General features: G+C 46.1%; 3 protein-coding genes across 4 annotated transcripts in view; 1 reads left to right on the top strand and 2 right to left on the bottom strand.

The window, feature by feature from the left end:
- Positions 1-21307, top strand: part of LOC128497502 (5-beta-cholestane-3-alpha,7-alpha-diol 12-alpha-hydroxylase) — a 187567-nt gene that overhangs the window by 59003 nt on the left and 107257 nt on the right. The window lies entirely within an intron of this gene.
- On the bottom strand, positions 368-9970 carry ACAA1 (acetyl-CoA acyltransferase 1). Its single transcript, XM_053467604.1, has 12 exons — positions 9752-9970; positions 9244-9337; positions 8383-8440; positions 6709-6788; positions 5984-6026; positions 4699-4797; positions 3872-3952; positions 3164-3354; positions 2699-2878; positions 1563-1618; positions 1089-1234; positions 368-728 (listed from the first exon to the last, which is right to left on the bottom strand). The coding sequence occupies exons 1-12, from the start codon at positions 9908-9910 to the stop codon at positions 653-655; spliced, it is 1263 nt and encodes a 420-aa protein (XP_053323579.1). The 5' UTR covers positions 9911-9970; the 3' UTR covers positions 368-652.
- The window catches only part of LOC128497500 (mitogen-activated protein kinase kinase kinase 3-like), a 55361-nt gene continuing 49412 nt past the window's right edge, over positions 15359-21307 (bottom strand). For both annotated transcript variants that reach the window (XM_053467597.1, XM_053467598.1), the window contains exons 12-17: positions 20891-21085; positions 20072-20220; positions 19702-19833; positions 19321-19450; positions 17995-18172; positions 15359-15980 (exon numbers count right to left, since the gene is read on the bottom strand). In XM_053467597.1, coding sequence (XP_053323572.1) covers positions 15752-15980; positions 17995-18172; positions 19321-19450; positions 19702-19833; positions 20072-20220; positions 20891-21085 — 1013 coding nt within the window. In that variant the 3' untranslated portion in view covers positions 15359-15751. The remainder of the gene's footprint in view (positions 15981-17994; positions 18173-19320; positions 19451-19701; positions 19834-20071; positions 20221-20890; positions 21086-21307) is intronic.

Here is a 21307-nt window from a genome sequence, read left to right as displayed (position 1 = left end):
TATATGAAAAAAAAATGAAATGTAAGATCTTTCATTGGTAGAGGAGGACAGGCGCTCCCAAATTATACAATAAATACAAGATATTCCCCGGCAGAATCTGTATAAAAAATAAATAAATAAAATAAAATAAAAAAAGATGCGTGAAGAATAAATACGGCTCCAGGTCAGGCTGGATGGTTCTTGAATTTGTAAGCCTGTCCCTTTAAACTGTATCCCTGTATGCAAATGAGTCAATGCATGCAAATGAGTAACACCCCCCCATAGGAAATGTAATGAAATCTCTTTGGTGTCCTTAAAAGGATTTTATGGTCTGTTCAAAAAGGGGGTTCAGGATGGAGAGAAACGCACGAAGATGGATAAAGTGCTGTTTATTATCAAAATTAATATATATTGTACACGTTATTTGCAACAATTGTATTAAAAAATACAAACTACAGCAGGACGCAGAAAATCCGTCTCTCCCAAATACCCCCCCCCCCCATAATAGCCGGGATATTTTAGTACGGATGGGAATCTCCGATTGGTTATTAGAATAAAATGAAAAATCTGAATGCGCTTTAAATTAAAGAAAAACAATTATCCTTCCAGTGCGGGTATTAAGAGCGCGGCCCCCCGTTCATCTGGTCTGCGGGGTCTCGTGGCCATTTTGGGGTTAATTTCCTGGGTATTCAAACACGGCAGCCGCCCCCATTCCTGTTCCGATGCACATCGACACAACGCCAAACCCCCTGAAACGGCACAAAAAAGGAATTTCAAAATAAAAACGTACAATAAAACGTAGTCTAAATGCAATATTTACCGCATAATTAGCGCATCGGTCCAATCAGGAGAGAGATAACGAGGAAGGGGCCCCGGGCATTGTGGGGCCACTAACACCTGCACACACTTTCTATATTAGATTGGTGATTGGAAAAGACCGGTACAGACCCCCCCCATTGAAAGCGATTCTGGTGCAAAAGCAAAAATAATTGCCTTATCACCATGGCAACAAGTACAGTCACAAAAGATAATGCTTTCACTTGTGGTACGTGAGCGACCGTTAACTGTTTGGAGCATCTTTCTTAAAGTCGCGACCCCCGAAGTCTCACCTCCGGCCCCGGCGTTTTAACTCGTTGAGCAGCGTGACCGTCTGTCGGGCCCCCGTGCAGCCCAGGGGGTGTCCCAGAGCGATGGCCCCCCCGTTGGGATTCACCTTCTCCGGGGGGATTCCCAGCTTCTCCACGCAATAAACGGCCTGAAACACGGACAGCGCGAGGGCGGCCGTTACCGGAGCAAACAATGCATTCGGTCTTAGGGTTTACAGAACACGCAGCAAACAAACATGGGAATCACACGCCAGCGAGTACACGACAAACAGCCTCGGGGGACTTAATAAAAATTTCATAATTCACAAGCATGGTAGCAATACTATATTTTTATGGCATAGGTGTAGTTTTAGGTGAAGTTGATAGCTTTTATTTGGCCAACAGAAGGAAAAACAGTTACATAAGCATTTAAGAGCTCAGAGGTCTCTTCTTCAGATTGAATACAGGGGTATTCTCATTCATAGAGGGGCCACTAACCTGGCTGGCAAACGCTTCGTTTATTTCATACACATCGATGTCATGTATGGAGAGACCTGCCACGGGAGAAGAGGTCACAGATTTCCTTTAAATACATTTAATACAATCCTATCACGAGATTAAAAAAAAGCAAATTCGGAACAATGAGAAGAGAATGAAAACGAATCACGCGGTTTTCAGATTCCGGGGAGGGTTTATCGGGCAGCTTCCCATTATTTCGTGATAATTCTGTCTTAATTCTAATGATTATTGTTAATCTCCTTGGCGACCGATGACATAGAAGGTATGTTGAGTCACAATGTCCCCAGAGGACCAATGACTTAGCTAGTACGTCAATGGTGTGTAAAAAATAAATATATATATTTCTTTTAAATGGTCCTGCATTGCAGGGCCGCCGCTGCAGCTCACCGCTCCATGATCAGGGCAGTCAGCCTACGGCGGATCCCGTGCACTTCCGCACATGGAACCGCATCAACAGCCAATCACGTGCACGGATTTAGTTAAATGGCAAAGGCAATGCCACTGTCCGTCTCTGCTCTCCGTCTCTCTCCTCATCGCTGTGATTGTTAGATGGACAGAGACAGGAAACAGTAAGAAACCGCGATTCCCTGGGCCCCAAGACCAAGGCTTAAATATTTTTTATCAATTTTTTAAAGATTTTGTTCATAAAAAAAAAATAATGCCTTGCATATATGAATATGATATATATATATTATACATATATATTATATACACACACACACACATACTGTAATTTGTGTGGGTTAAATGAGAAAGAGAAATAAAAATCTGGTCCTATAGTATATGACTTTGTAGAGGCTGAAACTGAATATCTTGTTATTTTGTCCACTTTGAGCTTCCGTAGTCTCTTAAAGGGACCGCACTGAAGAATTATCCAGCGATGCATATATAGATCCGCATCAGTCCTCTGTATATGAAGGCTGGGGGCAGTTTTGAGTTTTTGGAGGCTTCATCTTCTACGGCCCCCCCTAAGCAGCTCGGACAATCTAATGCCCTTTACAGAGTCACAGTGAAAATGCACATAGTAAGTACTTTAATACAAATTACTTTACCCGTATGAAAAAAGTCACCGGACTTACAGCGACATGCCGCGACCCCCCCTCCCCATGACTTACCTGCTTTCTCGAGGGCCACAGGTATGGCATAAGCTGGTCCAATTCCCATGACATCGGGGGGAACTCCGACCACGGCGTACGACCTCAGCACACCCATGATGGGAAGTCCTAACTGCGCGGCAGCGGAGCGTTTGGCCATCAGCACGGCGGCCGCGCCATCACTGACCTGACTGGAGTTTCCTGCAGACACAAAACGGCCATTTAAACCTAAGAATCCTTCCTACGGAAAAGGCTGACCACGGGCCACGCGAGCCAATCCGTGACAGTCTACAACACATTCTAAAGCAAGTGGCTGGAAAGAGTGGCCCCTGGTACTTCAGGACTGCACTAAACAAAGTAGAAACATAGAACCTGTCGGCAGATCGGCCCCTTCCGGCCCCGTGTAGTCTGCCCGTTTCCCTGCTGTAAAGACCCGGCTCAGAATTCTAGTAATTTGCATTATGGGGTATTCCGGGTGAAACCCACCGGCTGTGGTGGTCCCGTTTTCTTTGAACGCTGGCCTTAGCTTGCCGAGCCCCTCCAGGGTGGTCCCGGCTCTGATGCCTTCGTCCTCCGTCACGGTGATCGTTTTCTGGTTCCCCTGATCATCCGTGAAAGTGGTGGTTACCGGAACGATTTCGTTTTTGAAACGCCCCGCTCTCTGGGCGGCTGCGGCCCTGCGGGGCAAAAAAAAAAGCGAAGTCACTCTCCAGCAATTTAACGGTATTTGCTTTAGGACTCTTGAAAGGGTTAAACGATTACAGAGGGACACGCAGTCTGGAGCCAGATCCTTCATATTCTACTCGGATTTAATGATATCTGAGCATCCCAATTGGTATTTTCTCCCTGCTTTAATACAGGTGACAAGTCCCTGCTTTGATACAGGTGACTTCATAGAGAATATCTTTACCTCCTGACAAGTCATGGGTTCCATAAGGTTATTTACCATCGGTTGCTACAATAGAGACTTTTGTCATGGGCTATCAAAGGGTTAATATTTCAGATGTGTCGCACCAGTTACAAAATCCACAACAATGATGTTCCTGACGCTGACTGCTGCACACAAAATAGCTGAGTGAAGGGGCAAACGCTTATTGGGGGGGGGGATTCCGCAGAAGCCCCCCCCATGCATTTACAGAAATGTAAAGGGGCCGCGCAGCTGTTCTATGCATTAGACACGGCGCGCGATCGTACCTCTGCTGTGACGTCAGCGCAAACGCGTCCTGCTTCTGTCTGGAGACCCCAAACCTCTCGGCCACGTTTTCAGAGGTAATCCTGAAAGCACAGAGAAGGGGCTGTGATCATCTTACACCCCCTCGGCCGTAACGCGTAACGGGGTATCCGGCATCACGCACAGGGGCTACTCGGGACGCCGCAGAGAAATAAACTGTAAGGAAAGGGTTAATTGCCCCAAAAAAGCGCTTGGAATCTCAGGCTGTCAGCTGGTACCCGACGCGGCGGTAGGGATCGGTGACGACCCGGCGACAGCGGCTCGAGCAGCCAAGTATAACGCGACGACTCAAAGCATGGAAATAAAACGGGGATAAAAATATCAGGAAAGACTAAAAGATCTCAATATGGCCGGCTTGGGAGAGAGAAGAGTGTGTGTGTGTGGGGGGGGATATTTAAATACATAAAGGGGTTTAATAAAGGACAGAAGGGAAGATTATTCCAAAGAGACCGGAATCTAACACTAGAGGATCAGAGGCTGAGATGGAATGGAAGGAAGTTTTACTTTACTGAGAGTGTGGTGGATAAGTGGAACAGCCTCCCAGCAGAAATGGTAGAGGGTAATACAGTGAGGGGATAGGCATATGGCTTCTGCGTGCGGGGCTGATCTGCCGGCAGATTCTATGTTTCGGTTGCTAGCGTTTGGTGCGACGCGGCAGTCTGAAAACGTTGGTCCGGTAGATAGAGAGCGACACGGGGTCTGATCCGATCCGGAGACCGGAGGAGGACACAGAACACTCCATGCGCTAGAAGAGATTATCTCAACCGCCGGCCCCCTGAGAGTCACTCACCCCATGGGGATTATGCAGTCTTTGGCTTTGTCGTTGTCCAGGAAGCGGGGGCTCAGATCTCCGGGGTTGCCGACACTTTGAAGCGTCATGGATTCCACCCTAAAAAAGAAAAATGCTTGCGGTTAAGGCTATTCCTGTGGAGCGGTCGCCGTGTGACGGTACCGGCGACTTCCGAGACACAAAATACGCTGAATGGGTGACTTCATCTGACACATAACAGACCCTAGAGACAGCTTTAAAGCAGCGAAGCTCAGTCTAATGAGCGCTATGCAGTCTCTCCACTGCGCTGGGGGTCCGGAGGGCAGCCGGGAACTCCCCCCACAGCTTCACACTTACTTCAGTTGAAAGTTCCGACCTTTAGTCTTATCAGAAGCTGAAGCTGTATATTCTGGAGTAAATCGAGCGTTTGACTGCGGGATTCCCAAACAGTCAGAAGACAAGTTTTGCCCAAGCGAGGACGATGTTAGCCAGGTTTTATCGGCTTGTCAATCACAACTAAAAATTGTGTGGTTGTGGGTGCAGTACCCGTAATGTCCTCCATATTGGGGACGCTGTTGAGTTACAGTGGAGCGCTTTAGTCGCTGACAGCGAGGCATTTTATTATTTATTTAGCGCCAAAAATGTACGCAGCGCTTAATGCAATCCACATATTCAAGGGGTCCGACAAGACGAGAACGGACAGATTAAGATAAACCGATACATTAGGTGGAGAGAGCCCGGCTCCCAAGCTTAATGTTTTATATAGCGCCATCATATTCCAGAGCGCTGTACAATGGGATTTTCCATTTGCATCTACCAAGGGGACGCCGGGAAAGGTATTTGCAAACTTTATAGGTGTCACTTTCTTACAAAAGGGCAGCATATTTTAAAAACATGTTACCAGCGACCGGCACCAAAGTAATTAGGCAACAGAAAAAAAGTCATGTGACGTCAGTAAAGAAACTTAAATTAAAAAAAGTCGCTTCTTAGAGGACAACGGGAAGAGCGCGAGGTGCTGCGGGTTCCATGCGCGTGAAGTAAAGATTATAATAAAGTCTATTTGCTAATAACTCATAACACGAGATACAAACACACGCAGACGTCGGCCCGGCAGGTCACACTCTGATCCACTCAAAGCTTCATGGCCGGCTCCCCCCCTCCCAGTATCAGCTCCACATTTCTTTCTCTGCGAATCCGCCGGCAATATTCTGGCCTCTGGGAGCGCTTCCGCAAAAGGGCGGATTTACCAAAATATGCAAGTTTATTACATCACGATTTATGACAAATCTCTGCATCGGTTTCTTACCCACACGCCAAGCCAATGTCATACGAACCATTTCTGATTCCACCTGAAAATAATACACGCATGTCACGTTTCCACGCATCAAATAATAGCTTAAACACGCTTCACGCGGTAATCTGAAACACGCAGGATTTCCTGATACTTAATTCCTGCCGATTCCACCCAAAATGAAATTTCAGTTCTACAGCAAATATTAATTATCACGGGATCAGAGACGCTGTTATAAGGGCAATTGGGGCAATAAAGCGTCAGATTTATAGGAGGTCTTTCTCTTAAAGCGACACTCCAGCCATCAAATGTGCATTAATGCATTTTATAGCTGAGGTCCCTTTAAATTTACGTGTGCCCCCCCCTGGAGTTACATAATTCTTCTTCAAACTCCCCTACATGCCCCTTTGCCACCCCCTCCCCATTTTCTGTGATTGGGAAGTATGCATGCAATGTTTTGCTAGAATGCATGTGATTGGCTGCTGCTTCAGTGATTTTAATGGGAGGGCTACTGAGCATGTGCAGGCAGCGTACATACGAACACTCCCTTCTTCCAGCAAAGGCAGCCGGGGGAGGAGTTATGAGAAAAAATCCGCCCTCCAATTTGCATGCAGAAAAATATAATTTGAGGCCGTGGTTGTTTCTGTATAAATAACTCGGAACGTTTCTTATCACCTAGAGCCCAGATGAAAAGAAGCCGTTTGTGTCGCCAGATGAATGGTAAAAGAAAAGTTTCTTACCTGCTATGTTGATGATGGCCTGCAGGCCCGAGGAGCACTGCCTGTTAACGCAGTAACACGGAACCGACTCCGGGATACCGCTGGGGAGGAAAAAAAATCCATGAATTTGTTCTTAATGCGATACTCGAGAACCAATCCCGCTCAGCAAATACGAACTAAGCTATACGGCTGCCTAAAACCTCCTAGTTTTAGCCCTTTGCAGCCCAAAGGGCAGGGGCTTCCAACATGTGGCCCACCGGACTTCGAGGTGCGGCCTGCGTGAGCAGGGCCAGACTGGCCCCCGGTAGATTTCCCGTGGGCCGGCCGGTCCATGGGGTCAGCAGACCATCGTGGGCGTGTGTGTGTTTGGGGTCAGTATGGCAGAGCCTGTCGGGGTGTGTGTGTGTGTGTATGTGTGTGTGTGTGTGTGGTGTCAGTGTGGTGTCAGTGTGGCAGAGCCCGTCCTGGTGTGTATTAAGTCATCTGCTTACCGGCACTTTACTTTTTGTAGGAACAAACAGAATTATTTAAATTTGTATTTATTCAGAGATAAAACATCCTCCTGAATTTGTAGTCACTTCAGAGGACAAAACTTTCTTGGCTCAGAAATCAGCGGGAGGAAAAGGTTTTGTGTTATTTACTCGGTTTCAATCTGCATATTTTATTAAAAAGGATCAGTGGCAGTAAATTGTGGCTTCAGGCGTCCCGCGTATGATGAGGTTTTTTTTTAGTGGTTACTCCCACTCCCATCACATAAGATTCTATCTTATATTATCTGCCGAGCTCTGATGTCATCTTTATCCGGTATACATCGATGCCGAGAAGCTAACTTTCTATTTTATTTATTTCCATAAAACGGCCCAAAATCCTCAGCACCGGCCCGTGATGCTCTTAATCCGGCCCGGCCTCCGGTGTGCGTCAGACAGCTTATATCCAGCGTGTGCCCACAGTGTGCTCCAGCCTCGTGTGAATCAGTATTGATGGAATGACATAAAAGTTGATAAAAAAAAAAAACTTTTCCACTGCTTTTTTCATTATCGCCAAATTAACCCCGTATTAATACGCATTATAAAGCTAAAGGGCCATATTTTCTCTCAGTGAAAAGAAGTGGCCCACTGCAGAAAAAGCTTGGACACCCCTGGCATAGGGTGTTCTAGAGCCTGCTGGACTCTTCCATGCCGCCCCCTGCTGGCTGATCACGTATTGCAATCAGCATGCAGAGCTACAGAGAGCTGCTTGCTCATCAGTGTTATCAGCACAGTCAGGAGGAGAGAATTATTCTCCCCTTCCAAAAAAAAATAAATTAAACTACAAGAAAAAAAAATACATATAAAAAATCTCCACTTCCAAAGCCCTTAAACCTGTAGTATTAATAATATACGATATAGAATATGTAATGTATGGATGTTACCACCTACTATGCCGTACAATTTTTAGGTAAAATTCCAAAAAAAGAAATCCTTTCTAGTATAGATTTTTTATCGCTGATAAGGTCTTTCTATGTATTTTAAGCGAAGGCCCTACTTCTCCTGAACAAAACGATGTATAACCTGTGCGGGTTCATTCAATATGGAAAAGGGGGGGGGGGGGGGAATTATGGCTTTTGGGTATAAAAAAAATCCCCCTGGGCCTGAAAGAGGTTAATAATGAGAACAAAGCCCCCCAAAAATAATTCTGATATGATAAATAAAATACCTTAGAAACTGGGCAACTCTTGCGACCAGCGCCCCCGCACCGGGCTGTAAAACATTCCCTGTAAACAAAAAAAAAAAAAAAAAAACATAAAAAAAATTGCCAACTGGCGTTTATACAGAGACTACAGAACTTGGACCCATTGAGGAGTTAATACGGACCGGGGCAGCCAGGGGTAATTAAAGCGCACTTTGGACGCACTGCTGAAGATGTCGGCGCTCTACAGATCAATAAATACCAGAAGTCGGGAAAGGGTTAACCAGCAGGTACCAGTGCAGGACTCCGCCGTGCCTCTCCTGCATACGTGATTTCATGAAAAATCAATAAAAAGAGGGACAAAAACATATAAACTGGGGTGAAATAACAGTCACCAAGCAACGTAACATCCTTGCCAACGGGACCATTGCCAACGGGACCATTTTACTTTACTGAGAGGGTGATAGATAAGCGGAACTGCCTCCCAGCAGAAGCGGTAGAGGGTAATACAGCGAGGGTATTAAACATGCATGGCATAGGCATACGGCTCCTGAATCTAAGACGATAGGGTTGAGGCTTTGAAGCAGTAGTAATTAGAGGGGCCGAAGGGGCCGCATTTGTTTTCTGGGCAGCTCCGCCTTTGATCCTGAGGGCGCTGCGTCCAGCTGGATTCCGATCAAAGGTTCTTTTCATAACTTTTTTCTCTGTAAACTTTGCCCCGTCACCCACGGGTTGGCTGGAAATATTAGCATGTGACCTAAGCCGGCCAATCACATTCCACACAATCAGATCCGTCCGAACTCACACCTAGACCACGCGTATGATCTGCACGCAGGTGATGCCTCAGCATGCTGGGAGTTGTGGCTCCTGCACACGGTTTGCACTCACCAACGCAGATATCTCCCACTCTCTCCGGGTTCAGCTTCACATCCCCGAGGACGGCAGTCATTACGCTGGAGAGGAGCTCGTCTGGGGTGGTATCCTGAAGGGGCACAGAAGGTGGGATTCAGCACAGAGGTTAAAGAGAGATTCTATCACCATAGCAACTAACGGGACGGACCAATCACGGCAGTCAGTGCTATAAAACACCCTTAATATTTACTCATTAAATAAACCCCCTGTTCTGATTCAGGTGCAGGATGAATGATGTGTGACAGGCGGTACTGTGTGTGTGATCCAATCTGGGTGTGAGAGGCAGGTGTGTAACAGGGTGAGTGCGTGAGGCAGGTGTGTTTGTGTGCGTGTCAGTTGTGTATCAAGGTGTGTGTGTCAGTTGTGTATCAAGGTGTGTGAGGCAGTAGTGTGTGTGTCAGTTGTGTATCAGGGTGTGTGAGTGTGAGGCAGTAGTGTGTGTGCCAGTTGTGTATTTCCCCCAGTGGGTCACCGTCTGTGTTACCTTGAAGCCCCCTCTTTTGGCCTTGCAGATCGGGGTCCTCCTGCCATGCACCAGCACAATGTCCTGGTCGGGGTCCCCGGGTGCTGAGCAGTACTCTGCCCTCACTCCTCCCCGGGAGGCCCCCGGCAGGTGCCCCAGCACTACCCGCACTCTGTGCATGCTGCTCCTGCCTCCGACACCTCCAGGACTCTGCTCCCCGCTGTCCGGGAGCCGCCCGCACTCTACAGGTGATCACATGACATGCCTCTGAACGTCCCAGCCAACCAAACGCCACCTTCCGGGCTCAAGCTGCGTTACCGTGGAAACCGTAGCCCGACCACGCAGCCATATTACTGCAGGCAAACGCTGAGAGGCGGATGCTGCGATTCTGGGGCAAAGTGTGAGTTTTATAACTATAGCAACCACTGGATTTGGCCAATCAACAGGCTTTCCCACTGGTTGCTATGGCCACGGATCATTTATAAGACTTTGCATCTTAATATTTTTTTTTTACCCATATTACCCCTACTGAACCATGTACGTTTTCGCCAGTCCCGAGCACGACTTTCATGGAAGTAACTGTCCCCGAATGACAGTTAGGAATGCGGTCACCCTGCCAGGGACATTTGGGACATATACATTTACATATACGTATGGGACGTTAAAAGAAGTCATATTGGACGCATCAAAAGAGACTTCCTAGCTACGTGACAACATCCAGCATTCATTACAACGGCCAGGGAGTAAGTAGTAAACTCCCCTCTTGTACATTGTTAGCAGGTTGTAGGTTATTGATAGCTTTTCCCCACATCAACCAATTTCAGCCATGCCCAGTTCCAGTTCATCCAAACATTTTTGTGTAAACGTGTGTGTCAATAAAGTTTTTTCATTTCTGTCCCATTATGATGTCATAACAGAAGCTGCACAGATCTCCACACACGAGAGCAGTCGTCACTCTGGAGGATCTTCATCTACAGCAGCAAAGAAGCCTGAAGTACCACGTAAAATCCGCTGGCTGCCTGACAAAGAGATCTGCGGAGTGTCGGCTCTCCGGCAAAGAGATCCGCAGAGTGTCGGGATCCCAGCAGAGATCGGAAGATTGTGACCTGCAGATCGACATCTATGATCATATATTTACCTTTTTTTTTACCTTTTTTATTTAATTTTTTACTTTGTACTGAACAGCCTGAGCAGCCTTTAGAAGTCATAGCCCTCAAAGCCACAAAAAATCTCTATCCACTAGATAGAATTAACCTCTTACTGCCCAGAGGGAAGGGAAATTCTTCCAGCCATGGTTCTCTCAGAGGTTTCCTCCATCGAGGTTTTTCCTCTCCTGAGTGCTGGAGAATGACTCTCTGTGAGCCCAGAGGTGGCCCCCCCTTAAGGTCAATTAAATAGAAAAAATGTGATTATATAATAAATGTTTTATTTATCTCATAATTGTTGTCTCTGAATTTTTCTTCCAAATAGCAAAACTGATCATTTGTTTTCTATTGTCATTTTCCAATCAACAAAAGGAGAAACAAATAATTTTTTCCATTAAAGAGTCTTCTGTAAGCAGGGCAGATGTATTTCAGGTATTACTGTATACAGTGCTGGGGGTTATATTACTGTATACAGTGCTGGGGGTTATATTACTGTATACAGTGTTGGGGGTTATATTACTGTATACAGTGCTGGGGGTTATATTACTGTATACAGTGTTGGGGGTTATATTACTGTATACAGCGCTGGGGGTTATATTACTGTATACAGCGCTGGGGGTTATATTACTGTATACAGCGCTGGGGGTTATATTACTGTATACAGCGCTGGGGGTTATATTACTGTATACAGCGCTGGGGGGTTATATTACTGTATACAGCGCTGGGGGTTATATTACTGTATACAGCGCTGGGGGTTATATTACTGTATACAGCGCTGGGGGTTATATTACTGTATACAGCGCTGGGGGTTATATTACTGTATACAGCGCTGGGGGTTATATTACTGTATACAGCGCTGGGGGGTTATATTACTGTATACAGCGCTGGGGGTTATTTAACTGTATACAGCGCTGGGGGGTTATATTACTGTATACAGCGCTGGGGGTTATATTACTGTATACAGCGCTGGGGGGTTATATTACTGTATACAGCGCTGGGGGTTATATTACTGTATACAGCGCTGGGGGTTATATTGCTGTATACAGCGCTGGGGGGTTATATTACTGTATACAGCGCTGGGGGGTTATATTACTGTATACAGCGCTGGGGGGTTATATTACTGTATACAGCGCTGGGGGGTTATATTACTGTATACAGCGCTGGGGGGTTATATTACTGTATACAGCGCTGGGGGGTTATATTACTGTATACAGCGCTGGGAGTTATATTACTGTATACAGCGCTGGGGTTTATATTACTGTATACAGTGCTGGGGGGTTATATTACTGTATACAGTGCTGGGGGGTTATATTACTGTATACAGCACAGGGTATATTACTGTATACAGCGCTGGGGGTTATATTACTGTATACAGCACCGGGGCTTATATTACTGTATACAGCGCCGGGGCTTATATTACTGTATACAGCGCTGGGGGTTATATTACTGTATACAGCGCTGGGGGTTATATTACTGTATATAGCGCTGGGGGTTATATTACTGTATACAGTGCTGGGGGGTTATATTACTGTATACAGCGCTGGGGGTTATATTACTGTATACAGCGCTGGGGGTTATATTACTGTATATAGCGCTGGGGGTTATATTACTGTATACAGCGCTGGGGGGTTATATTACTGTATACAGTGCTGGGGTTATATTACTGTATACAGTGCTGGGGGTTATTACTGTATACAGCGCTGGGGGTTATATTACTGTATACAGCGCTGGCCAGACGTAAGTCATAGTGAGAGGACATCATCTCCAACATGCCTACAGCGTACTGTTTAGTGAATAAATCCCACAGATCCCATAGAACATCTTGATCCACTCCCTTATTCCGCGGTACGCCAGGACATCAAATCCATCCGCGATCCGCCAACCGGTCTTCATCCAGAAAGCTTCAGACAGATCATCTCCGGAGCAAGGAAGCCTCCCATCCCAACATCTAGAACCTTCTTATTCCTTCATGTGCACCAGTAATTTTTTCAAAATAAAGAGTCTGGTGTCCATAGCGACCACCACTTATTTTTTCGTTTTCCATAATTATTGACACTTTAAAAAAAAGCAATAAAAGGTGTATTTGTTGCATCATTTTGTGATTCTGCCAGTTTCCCCATCTCTCTATTTTTTTTATGTGTCCCTCTTTATAGATTTACACCTCGATGAAAGCCAGTGGATGCGGCCCAACCATCGAATGCATTTAACGGGGAAAAAATCGTCCCGATGGTTCTTAAAATTTATAAATTTTATTACAAAAAAACAACATTTTCAGATTACAAAGAATACAAATACAGAAAAATAGATGCCGTTTTAAAAGCACGAAATCAAGTTCTCATACTTGGATATACAACATATATTCACGCGAACGCCAGAGAATAATCGGAATATACATATTTTTGTTTGTTCCACCCTGGGGAAAAATGTATATCAGGGGGTTTGCCAAGGTGGGGGGCAAAAACATTTAACACTTTAAGCACTAAAGGCTTAAGGCTGGAGGGCAAACAGATGAAGGCAACACAATACTTTTGCATAGTATTTTTTTTTTTAAAACTACTTCAAAAAAATGTAGTTCAACATAGGTTCAGACATTTTTGAAGGCACAGTGGAGTTTTTTTTTGGGGGGGTACTTTTTTTGGGGAGTTTTGGCAAAAAATCCAGAAATCTCATTTTTTCGAGCCTTTCTATCGTTGACAAACGCGAGCGCCAGATTTCCTCAATCAATATAAAAAAAATATAATTTTGTTCAATATTTGTTTTTCAATAGAGCTCCGCGACCTCTATAGAGGTCAAAGGTCTGATATTTCGGTCCTGGGACTTTGTTACCCTGGGAAAGAACACCCCCCAACCCCCCCCCTGACGCGGTCGTCTTGTTGCACAAGTATCGGCCTATGGGATCATCGTCTCTCCTACACGGAGACCTCCCGGTAACGGACCACCCACCGACTTCAGAAATAAAATCACCAAAAATTGATCCTTTTTTAACATGTCTTTTTAACCAGTTGACGTCTGTATTACTGAATGATCTTTAAAGCGTTCTAACCGCATATCTTAAGTATTGTGGTCGATTTAAGGTATATATATATATATATTTGGTAAAAAGAAAGCGGGTCTCACTCACGATGCAGACTATCTCTGAGGTCACTGATCCCGGATACGAATTCCCTATAAAACATTTTCCTTTATTTATTGCTTCTGTACATCTTTCATAGGGGTCTTGATTTTTTCGGCTCGGACCCTTGTATTTATATATTATTTGATGAGAATTTATCTTAAAACGGGTGTTTGTTTCGCTCTCCAGGAATGTGTTTTCTAGTTGTACTTTTAGGCCTACGTGGGACAGTGCAGGAAAAGCGGGACTGTCCTGCAAAAACCGGGACACTTTGGAGATATGCTTTATCTTGTCAATAGCCCTGCAGATGGTGAACTCTATGTTGCTTCGCTCAATACCATAAATGATTTTCTACAGCACAAAGAGTTAATTTATATAGCAATCACATGCCCACCGCTTCGAACAGAACCCCCGATGACTCCCGACGGTCACATTCATTTTAAAAGTCTATAAAAAATGTTAAAAAAGGTGAAAATATAAGGAATATTCGGTTTTGGGCCAAAAGGTGTTCCCTTCACAAAAAAAATTAGATTTTGAATCTTTGGTCCAGTGTTTAAATCAAGAGATTTATATAAAAAAAACCTTATCTCAGAATGGGAATATTTTAGGCCAATATTTAACGTGACAGGATTTACAAAGTTCAGGCACCACCGGCGAGCCCCCCGAGCTTTCCTGCGTCGCTAATATTATATAAACCGGGTAAAGGGGCGGTCTACAGGAGGAATATAACTATAACCGGGAAGTGGCAGCGTTTAAGTGTGGGCTTCTGAGTTTGTACCCCTATCACATGGTCTTGGGGTAAACGGGCAGATTTTCAGGGTCTCACAGTCTGCAGCCGACTCCTTCATATTCTACTCTGATTTAAGGATATTTGAGCATCCAATTGGTGCTTTTCTTACGGCTATATGGAATCCCTGCTTGAATACAGGTGACTTCTCTCAGGATACCTTTACCTCCTGACAAGTGGTGGCTTTCATGAAACATTGTGACAAGATTTGTGGAGATGAGTCTGAAACCGGGCACTGTTTACGGCTTAAAGTGCTAAATACAGAGCAGCGACGAAACTTTCCTCGATTTATGGGAATCTGGAGCATTTTCTTTGTGCGAGATTCCTGCTTTGGTTTTGATAAATACGGCTATATTTCCCAGAAAATATTTGGCATCAGAGTTATATCCCAACCCACCAGGATAAACACATCAAGCAACAAACTGTCCGTGGTATGAAGTCACAGTGATGTCATAACACGCTCTGATGGGAAATGACCAATCCCTGCCTCTTTTGCATAGGGCATTGCTCAGCTGCAGCTGTCGGGAGTCCTAAGGGGGGGCAGATGAGATGTATGACATCACGGAGGGCCTTCCCAGACGTAAGTCATAGTGAGATGACATCATCTCCAACATGCCTACAGCGTACTGTTTAGTGAATAAATCTCATAGATCCCACAGATCATCTTGATCCACTCCCTTATTCCGCGGTACGCCATGACGTCAAATCCATCAGCGATCCGCCAACCGGTCTTCATCCAGAAAGCGTCAGACAGATCATCGCCGGAGCAAGGAACCCTCCCATCCCAACATCTAGAACCTTCTTATTCCTTCATTTTCAAAATAAGAGTCTGGTGTCCATAGCAACCATCACTTTTTCTCATTTTCCATCATTATTGCCCAATTATCGTATCTATGGAGGCAAACATACCCTTTTTTGTCTTTTTTTTGTTACTTTTGATATCCTTCATTTGATTTTTTACAGGAAAACCTAAAAACTTAAATACTGTGGCTAACAAAAGGGTGCTTTAAAAGTTCCTCTGCCGTAGGCCTTCGTTTCTCCTCCACCAGTATTAGTTTCATGAAGTCTCTGCAGGAGTCGGACACGCTGTCCGGGAGTTTGGGCTTCGTGGGCTGAGTGGCGATTTTAAAAATGGCTGCCATCGCTTCATATTCTGCCCACGGGGGCTTCTCGGTTAACATTTCCACAACGGTGCAAGCCACGCTCCTGCGCCCAAACAGAGACATTTCATCAGAAATCACGGAAACGTTATCATCCATTTATATGGAAACAGTAATACCCCCCTGCATACAGTAATATTACCCCCCAGCGCTGTATACAGTAATATAACCCCCAGCACTGTATACAGTAATATAACCCCCCAGCACTGTATACAGTAATATAACCCCCAGCACTGTATACAGTAATAACCCCCAGCACTGTATACAGTAATATAATCCCCCAGCGCTGTATACAGTAATATAACCCCCCAGCACTGTATACAGTAATATAACCCCCAGCACTGTATTCAGTAATACAACCCCCCCAGCACTGTATACAGTAATATAACCCCCAGCACTGTATACAGTAATATAACCCCCAGCGCTGTATACAGTAATATAACCCCCAGCGCTGTATACAATAATATAACCCCCCAGCGCTGTATACAGTAATATAACCCCCAGCGCTGTATACAGTAATATAACCCCCAGCGCTGTATACAGTAATAACCTCCAGCACTGTATACAGTAATATAACCCCCAGCACTGTTTACAATAATATAACCCCCCAGCGCTGTATACAGTAATATAACCCCCAGCACTGTATACAGTAATATAACCCCCCAGTGCTGTATACAATAATATAACCCCCCAGCGCTGTATACAATAATATAACCCCCAGCACTGTAAACAGTAATATAACCCCCCAGCGCTGTATACAATAATATAACCCCCCAGCGCTGTATACAGTAATATAACCCCCAGCACTGTATACAGTAATATAACCCCCAGCACTGTATACACTAATATAACCCCCAGCGCTGTATACACTAATATAACCCCCAGCGCTATATACAGTAATATAACCCCCAGCACTGTATACAGTAATATAACCCCCAGCGCTGTATACAGTAATATAACCCCCAGCGTTGTATACAGTAATATAACCCCAGCGCTGTATACAGTAATATAACCCCCCAGCGCTGTATACAGTAATATAACCCCCAGCACTGTATACAGTAATATAACCCCCAGCACTGTATACAATAATATAACCCCCCGGCGCTGTATACAATAATATAACCCCCTAGCGCTGTATACAGTAATATTACCCCCCAGCGCTGTATACAGTAATATAACCCCCAGTGCTGTATACAGTAATATAACCCCCCAGCGCTGTATACAATAATATAACCCCCCCAGCGCTGTATACAGTAATATAACCCCCAGCGCTGTATACAGTAATGGCGGTCATGTTGCAGACCTGGAGCCAACGTTGCTGTCAGTCATGTGATATTTTGGGTGACTTTCCCGGCTCAAACACCACACTGAGCTGATGCTTTATGGCAATGCTAATGAAGTCCGTCTCTCCATAGACTTTCATTAGTCAGAGAGTCCAACTGGGTTGATAAGACTGAGCCATTCCATTGTTCCCCACAGGCACTATGAGCCGGGGTGTTTGTCTAATAGATGCAGCTGCCCCAAAACATTATATTATGGGGCAAAAACTACAACTGCTTTAAAAAAAAAAAAAAGAAAACATCTTAAAACTTATTTTGATGCTAGTAAGAAAAAAATGGCGGGTGTCCCCCCTCTTGAACAAGCAGATAAAATTGTAATTATGTATCTAATGCCGCATTTAGTTACAAAAGCGTAACATTCAGCAGAATAGGTGGGACGGCACCTTTAAAGCGAGGCAGCCCACAAATTAAAGGATTGCTTGTTCTCTGCCAATAACAAGGGGCCCCGGAGTGGCCCCCGTGGCACGTTAATCAATCAGATGCATTCTGGGAGATAATCTTACCTGAAAGCGCATAAAACGTGTACATAACATACAGACACTGTCCTTCCAACTCACACCTTAGTAAATCTCTCCCCACCGACGCGTGTTTTTTTTTTTTTGTTTAATTTTCCCTTTTTCTGGCCAAGTTGCTGCCGTCAGATTCATTTTTTTATCCGTGGGAAAGACAGATCCGTTTTTTTTTGGTTTGTTTTTTGTTTTTTTAATCTAGAACGCTCACCAAACATCTGCTTTCCTGCCGTATCCTTCCCCGCTGATCACCTCCGGGCTCATCCAGTACGGGGTCCCCGTCACGGATTTGATGCCGGTCCCGGACATGCAGATGGTTTGGATTCTCTTGCTGGCCCCGAAGTCCCCGAGTTTGACGTTCCCAGCGGAGTCTCTCAGAATGTTGGCACCTGCGGGGACAGAAAGGGCTCGTAACCTGCGCCGGGGGGGGGGGATAACGCTCGGCCCCGGCCATGGGGAACTGCGGTGCGCATTTAGCCGATCCGGGACGCGGATGGGCGATAGGCCACGGCGCAGCTCTCCGCCGAGGGCCGGGGGTTTTATCTAACGGCCTCAGCCTTCCTTCCTGGACATTTCATGGAATATTATTTCCTGTCTGGCACGGAGATCGCTCTCTCGCTCGCTCTCTTTCACACCGCAAAAAAAAGAAAGAAAGGAGCTGAAAGCATTTTAAATCTTGTGATCTCCTCCAGAACCGTTTAAAGGGACAGTACCGCCCCGTAACCCAAATCGGCCGGGGGGGGGGCTATTTGCTGTTGCCATACAAATAATTCTCAGAATTAACAGCAAAAGTAGACAGAAGAGCCGTAAAAAAGATACGGACATGAAGATTAACCCCCCCCCAGGAATTCTAAAGTTCAAATAATTCCCGACTAACGCATCTCTTTACATCCACACAAACATAGAACCTGCCGGCAGATCGGTTCCATCCGGCCCCCGTCTAGTCGCCCGTTTCTCAAACGTTAATCAGTCGTTGGTCTCGTCTTAGATTCAGGAGCCGTATGTCTATCCCACGCATGTTTAAATCCCCTCGCTGTATTAGCCTCTACCACCTCTGCTGGGAGGCTGTTCCACTTATCTACCACCATCTCAGTAAAGTAAACCTTCCTTATCTTACATCAGAAAAGGCATTGAAACATGTATTCAAGGTTGTTCTACGGGTTAAACCTGTGATTCCTTAGCCATCATTAGCCGGCTGTAATAATGGATATATCTATCATCATGTTAGACTACTACGGACTCTATCGAAGGTCCCTTGAGGGGACCAATGCAGAGCCTAAATGAAGCAAGGATGTTGCATATTACTGGGGTGAACAGCAGTCTCTCGGGGTTGGATACTGCGGTAAGTGGTGTAGTAGGGGGATTGTATTTTCCGTCAGCCAGCAGGGGGCACCATTGCCCAGCAATAATATCCATTCACTACCCGGACAGGGTGTTCTAGAACACACAGCGAAGAGCGTAAAGTTTTAACGGGGTTCCAATCGTTCCACACGAGGGGCCAGCTCACACGTTACGGAGTCTCCACGAAAACACCCACCTTTGATGTCTCTATGTACAATCATGTTGGCGTGCAAGTAGGACACCCCTTGCAGGATCTGCCTGGTGTACCGCCGGGTCACGTTCTCTGTGAGGGCGCCATACGCTTTCAGTTGGTCTTTAATCGACCCCTGGAAAGATAACCATGACGGATAAGAAGGTTAAGTCCGTGACGGGCCGAAGCCTGACGCTTTCTGTGCCTTTATCTAGAACGTTCAGATTCTGGTTCTAGGTTTATCAACTTTCAAACGATTGTGTTTGTAGGGAACATAAATGAACCAGAGTCAAAATAGATTGTATATGTTAAAATTCTGCCTAAACATGTGACAAAAACGTTTAAAATAATAAAAATATAGACTATGGATACGGCCACGTTCCTCACCCCTGGCATATACTCCACAAAGATGGAGAGCTTCCTCTCTGCCGGGTCGCGCAGGCAGCCGTAATACTGGACGATGCGTTCGTGGCGATGAAGCTTCAGCAGCTGAATCTCACATTCAAGGGCATTGACTTCCTGCGAAAGAGCGGGACGGGGAAACAAACGGTGATACCCAGCGATCAAACCCCTCGACGACGCAGGAAAGAGTCCCCTGTTACTTTGTAACGCTCATGATGTGCGGCACCTACGGCGGTGTCACCGTTTCCTTCGGTACGACCCAAAAGCTTCTGTCCCACACCTGCGCATGTCTCGCGTCACAGAAGCTGCCGGTTAAATGCCGCGAGGCGCGTTGCAGCGTCCGCCTCCCGCTCACCTTGCTGGTTTCTTGGCTGTCTGGGTCGAAGGGCACCTGCTTTACCGCCAGTTCTCTGCCGGTGTCCACGTCGTAACACAGGTAGACTTCGCCGAAGGCTCCCCGGCCGAGCAGTTTTCCCAGCCTCCAGTTCTCAGGAGCCTGAGGGGCTGCAAGGAAATATCGGCATAAGAAATAATGCCCCCCCTCACTGGGATATTCCCTGCCGACACTCAAGGTGTCAAGGAAAGGGGATGTTTTGGGACAACTAGAGGTCTGAAGTAGAGGACTGCATTGGGAGGCGGGTCCCGCCAAAAAACCTGCGGGCGCGGGCGGTCAGGCGCTGTACCTGTGGGTCCCGGTAATCCCGCGCAGTCCCGCAAGGCTGCCTTCTCATTGCTCCCTTACAGTGTCTCCTCTCTTGCTCTGCCCAGGAACAAAACGGAGTCACGTGATGTGACGTCATTTCCTGTGACTCCGCCTTGTTCCTAGGCAGAGCAAGAGAAGAGACGCTGTGAGGGAACAACTCGAGGGCAGCCTTACGGGACGGGAAATCAGGTAAGGAGGCGGGTGTGATTGGCCACAAATGTGGCGGGAGCGGGCGGGATTGGCCACAAATGTGGCGGGAGCGGGTGGGCGTGAGCGGAACACCCACATTGCAGGAGCGGGATTAAAAACAGCGGGAGCGGGATTAAAAAAGCAGTCCCGCGCAGGGCTCTACTCTGAAGGAACCCGGACAAGACTCCACGTCCCTCAAGGCTCGATTGGCAACAGCAGGAGAACGCGATGGCCAACGACCCAATACGTCCATCAGATGTGCGCCGGGTTCCACCGACTTACACTTGGCGCAGTGGTCAGACGAAGAGGGAACGGAGAAGGGCAGGTTCTGGTCTGAGCTGAAGCCGCGTTTCCTGGACTCCTCAAACTGTAGCGTTACCAGCGAGCTCTCCCCTTTCACGCTCCGCGTTCGGTTTCCGGAACTCAGCTGGAACAGGTTCTCCGGCGGGACGTAACTCCTCGGAAAGGTGCGCCGACCTGAGGGCGAGGAACGAGGAACAACACCCAAAATATTACGACCCCATTTCCAACGTTTCTTCGTTATTATTTTATCTCTAGGGACAATATCTTGGACAGATCATAAAATAATGCATTTTAGTAAATAAACTGAATGCATAAATAATATCAGGAAAAGATGGACAGACCAGACGGGCCGAATGCGTTTTATCTGCTATGAAATCCAGAGTTTGTATTAAGCGT

The sequence above is a fragment of the Spea bombifrons genome, chromosome 5, assembly GCF_027358695.1.
Source record: "Spea bombifrons isolate aSpeBom1 chromosome 5, aSpeBom1.2.pri, whole genome shotgun sequence".
Taxonomy (NCBI): domain Eukaryota; kingdom Metazoa; phylum Chordata; class Amphibia; order Anura; family Pelobatidae; genus Spea; species Spea bombifrons.
Note: the sequence above shows the minus strand (reverse complement) of the source record. Positions and strands in the feature narration are given on the sequence as shown.

Bases quoted from the DNA above. Each gene is read 5' to 3' on its own strand.
- ACAA1 (XM_053467604.1), bottom strand. From the start codon at position 9,910: ATGCACAGAGTGCGGGTAGTGCTGGGGCACCTGCCGGGGGCCTCCCGG. The intron at 6,789-8,382 runs GTATTTTATTTA...TTTCCTCCCCAG, and splicing joins AGAGTTGCCCAGTTTCTAAG to CGGTATCCCGGAGTCGGTTC. The intron at 3,355-3,871 runs GTACGATCGCGC...TTTGCCCCGCAG, and splicing joins GCGCTGACGTCACAGCAGAG to GGCCGCAGCCGCCCAGAGAG.